This window comes from Cyprinodon variegatus, unplaced genomic scaffold, assembly GCF_000732505.1.
Source record: "Cyprinodon variegatus isolate N-32 unplaced genomic scaffold, C_variegatus-1.0 Scaffold2020, whole genome shotgun sequence".
NCBI lineage: Eukaryota > Metazoa > Chordata > Actinopteri > Cyprinodontiformes > Cyprinodontidae > Cyprinodon > Cyprinodon variegatus.
Window position 1 is genome coordinate 53054 of NW_015152473.1, and position 4887 is coordinate 57940.

The 4887-nt window shown below is 42.0% G+C and overlaps 1 protein-coding gene across 1 annotated transcript; it reads right to left on the reverse strand.

Moving 5' to 3' along the window:
• Positions 1–2724: 2724 nt before the first annotated feature.
• Positions 2725–4208, reverse strand: LOC107105036 (pyruvate dehydrogenase phosphatase regulatory subunit, mitochondrial-like; the record flags this gene model as incomplete). Its single annotated transcript, XM_015405156.1, has 2 exons — positions 2725–3992; positions 4111–4208. Coding segments are annotated over 2 exons (506 nt in total), but the record flags the coding sequence as incomplete, so codon positions are not given.
• Positions 4209–4887: the final 679 nt, after the last annotated feature.

The window sequence follows — 4887 nt, forward strand, 5'->3', positions numbered from 1 at the left end:
TATATACACAAGAGAATATGCAAGTCAGCTAGGAGTCTTTGGTTAAATCATAAATAAATAAGTATTTTAATAAAAACTTTTTAAACAATCAATGTATGACTTTGTTGGTCTCACAGTGGAGACATTTGCTTTATGTAGATATAAGTACTTGTAAATATCAATTTTATGCAGAATGATTACTTATAAAAGTAATTACATAATAACAATTGAAAAGATGTTCACCCCAGAACTTACACCTGAAAGAATTTTATCCACTATACCTTTAATCTAGGAAGCATGGATTTTTAAATATATGCATCTACTTGTTAGCAAAAGCTTTTGGAAAGTATAGGTAGTCTTTATTTAGAAATTATGGATGTTTTGCTCCTTAATTTTCGCGTTGAACAGTATAGATTGACCCTTGGGTTCTGGCATCTATCCACTTTCGCCCCCCCCTCAGTGTACAATGGCCACCCTTATAAAAATTCTCTGGTTAAGCCTCTGCCGAAGCCTTGCTACAGTGACACGCGTGACCGCTTCAGGAAGTGGTTCAGAAAGCGCATGAACTTCGACAGGCATTTAAACAGCCTCACTACTCAGTCAGGATGTGGGAGTTTGCATGAGAGTTGCTATCAGTTAGATAATGTTTGGATGTATACAAACAACAGATTTGTTGTTTTTCCAACCGATCTAGTTGGTTAAAAATATTTTAGTTAGTTTAAACAATGTAATGATCAAAATCTAAGCAAGCCGCTGGGCACAGTTGTAACCTTAGTCTTAAGTACTATTGCTGTGAGTTTTTAATGTTGGTGGCGTCAGCTGTAAGACATTGTCCTTTATCCCTGAGGTTAATGGTTCAAGACCCACCTTAGACTTTTGAAAGTTGTTATTATACTTAAATTTTTTGGCTAATGTGACTATTTTGTATTGGTTTGCCCTAGTGAAAAAATAGAGTGGGTAAAAACACTGCCAAATTAGATTGGCTCTTTAGCCAAAAGATTGGTTGAACATATAACTTCCAACTCAATTAAAACCGACAACTGAGGAAAAACTATTATGTTTGAATACAAATGACTAACACCTCTCATTATGCTCATCATTGCCCAATTTGCACAAGCATCTTCCCTGTCTGCTTGAGCTTATTTCACCAAAATGGCAGAAAAACGGTGTACCTAAAATCATTGTTCTCTTCTAAGACATTTTACACACAGAAAAAAATTTATAATATACACCAATAATTAACAATTTCAAATGAACTTAAATGGGAAGAAAAACAAGAAAAAAATGCAAAAAAAAATCACAGATTTTATTACTAACTGTAGTTCTGCATCCCACCAGTAGGTGGTGACATTTTCAAATGAAGCTACATGAACTGTGGGGATCGTTGAAGCAATTTGGCCAAATGGTTCAATGCCTCATGACGCCTCATCTCACAATCACTACTTAAAGCTCATATTGCAGGGAGACTGCAGGGAAAATGTGGACATATTTGCTAGAAGCAGTAAAAGCTTTACAGAAAAATAAAACAAGTAATCTGAGTCAATCTGAGTGTCACAATAACAAGGACATTTTTTTTTTACAAACAAGAAGCACAACGATTCAACCAGTCTAGATTACCCCAGAATTAAATAAAGCCAGCAGGATACTGCAGTAATATACAGTAGTCTGGTAAAATTAAAGCAAAGCTACTTCTGAATTAATGCTGATTTTCTAAATGCCATGATTGATGCATTTAGACGTCTGGACGTCTGGTCACCCTACCATATCACCAATTTGATGTTTCAGTGAGTGAGTGCTTGTTGCTATGATGCGTTTTTTCTCAGCAGCTTTGCTCGTTGTAAACCAACCAATCAGCGCACAGCTCATCTAGATATTCATGATCGTACCATAAAAGGAAGAAAACCTGTCGTTTCATTCTAGGGCTTTTAACCAGGCTAGGATTAGGGCTCATAGAACAGCAAATATGCCATTTTCAGCCCAACCAATGTTACACACCCTATTAAGAGACCTTAGGGACCAAATATCCTGTAGAATCATTCTATCACCCCTTTAATGGAAAACTGAGTAGGGCTGAAATAAATGTAGGGTCTTCTTTCACAATGGGAGTAATTAAAGCAAGCAGAGCCTGATGGGTTCCCTCCAGCTACCTTAATGACTGACTGTGTTACTGTCTGTTGTGCAGTCTGCAATCAAAGGCCTGACGATGGGCGGCCTGCAGGTGGTATCGATCACCAACAACACCCCCGTGCCGCACAACGGATGCCGCCCACGTAAAGCCAGGAGGATGTGATGCCTGCTAACTTGTATTATGCTAATAAATTGCTTTTGTTATGCAACTCTGCCTGCTCTGTGTTGCCCTTCACGTATTGTCTCAGGGAAATTATGAGGCAGAGGTTATTAATAAGCAATCGCCTCTGTTATTTGGCTGTTTATGTTGTGACTCATGCATAAATATGAGGAGTCTCTGCAGAGAGTTTTTGCTTTAGTTTCCACACAGCAAAGCAGTCCAGGGATTTAAACACACTGATCCATGCAGTGTTTAGTGCTAACAGACATATTCGTAATTTAGTCAGATTACAAGGAAAACTGCTTTTATTCTGACTTAAATGTTTCTTGTAAGTTACTAGGTCTACTTTCCTTTTAACTGAACCACTGCAGCTCTACTTTTATGAGTGGGAAGATCCACAACAAGAAATTCATTATACAGCATTGCAGACTCAAACACACTAGCTTATACAAAAATACATTTATTTGAAACAGCAATGAAATCTTTGCTTTTACACGAATATATCTCCAAACTCTTACATATGCAGGACTGAAAACAGCACGAATACGAGGGCCGGTTTGCTCTCCTATCAGCCGCATATTCAACAAAACTCAACCAAAACCTCCAAAGTGCATCAAAGTTTCAAGAGAACCAAACAAAATGGAGAACATAAATATGTTTTTCACCATCGGAGCACACATTTAAAAACACTACAGCAGCTCTCGGCGGATAACGACAGAGAAGGAAGAAGCTGTCCTGATTTGGAGTTTCAGGAAGTGTTTGCAGCAGGATGAGGCGAGGCGCAGCGGGCGGACCGGTCTGCAGACCCTCAGCATCCCATTTACAGAAAATTAGTTTGACATAAAAGCGTTTTAAGGCGGAGAATATAAAGGATCTGAATCAGCAGCAGCAGATTTACAGCTAGTAAAACTTTGAAATTGCACTGAGCTTCTTTCAGAATGTGCAGCAGTTGAAGCTGTCGGTATATAAACTCCTTCAGGACGGGTTAAAGGTCAGTGAATATAGTCTGCAACAGCTAGTGTTGATCTTGCCTTGAGAAAGGCAAATGACTGCAGCAGCACTGCAGTCAGGATCTGCACATGGTGGGAAAAACAAACTGGGTTTTATTATTATGAGAATTCAAGCAATAGGTTCTTAAATATTGCACTTTAAAAGCAGAGGATGAAACATGAAATTTAAATATTAGAGGATTAACGGGGAGTGCTTGTACAGCCAGCCCATCGTATGGTGGCAGAAATGGAGCAGACATTGGCACTGGGTGGGATCTGGAGTGGATGTGATCTAAGGAGTGTCGGAGGAAACTGATCCCACCGCTGCCTCACTTTCCCTGGAAGTTGCTGAGCTCCATGTCCTCCTTGCGCCGTTTCTGTTGGGCGAAGAGGGAGCTGAAGGGGTAGAGCTTTGCTTTGGCTGGGTAGCGCTGTCCCGCTATGTCTACCTCGTAATCGCCACGGTTGATGAAGTCGGGGGTGATGGGCGTGGGGAGGCCCTCTGGGCCTGGGGGCGGAGACACAAAGCCCAGGCAGACGTGGCGCTCCAGAGTGTAGCTGTAGGCGCTGCTGGTGGTTGTTCCAGCCAGCTGACCGCTGCGGTAAACGGGCTCGCCCCACCACGGCCACAGGTCCAGCTCCGTGTCGTGGTCTTCCAGGACGAGCATTACGAACCGGCGGAACACTCCCTCCTGACGCTGCTGGAGCAACGCCTCGCGGCCAAGGAAGTTAGTGTCCTACAGATGAGAAAGGCAGGTGGGACCAAAGATCAGATAGAGAAAACAATCAGGAAGTTTGGGGGTTTTCTCTAAACCTGTTGGTCGGAGAGCAGATAAAGGCTGCGACCAAACTGACCTTGTCGAACTTGACCCTGAACTCTCGTCCGCACTCTAGCGGTGTGGTGAAGGTGTCGAGGTCCTGACCCCAGAAGGCGAAGAATGCAAAGTGATTACCTTTTTTTTGGTGCCAACTTTTTTGTTCGAATCTAGGGGTTAGTTTAGAGCTACAAGTTGTGAATTAGGTTGAGGTTCAGGCCATAGAAAGGGTCTAAAACGCATGAAAGTCAATAAGTCCATAAGTCTGTAAAACTACACTGCAAAAAGTTGCATTGTAAATTTACAATAAATAATTGGATAAGCTTTGCATGGCCTTCGCTCTATCGATTACAGCAATATGCTTGAAACATACAGCAGTATACCCTCATTTGCTTTCTGTGATATTACAATACATGGATCTGAAGCACAACTGAAGACTTTAATATCACAGCTTTATTTTATATGGCCTAAGCCAGACCCTTACCCTAACCCACAATAGGGGACTGAGAGAGTTTTTTGCCAGGAGGAGGCAATAAACTGCCTTTTTTGAAAAATTTTAGGGGCCAAACTAAAGGTCACAGGGTCACGGGCCCGGGGCCCCATTAAAGGGCCAACCCTCGTGACCCTTATGCCCGGGTCACCCGATTTTTAACGCCCACCCTAAGTCCGTGGCGGACCCCCAAACAGGGCAAAGTTTCACAAAAAATAAAATTTTAGAGCAGGTTAGGGTATAGATGCACCGATTGACCACCAGAGGGCGCCGGGACACTTTGTATAACTCAGTATAGGACAATTGGCTGGGGACAACCCGCATTAT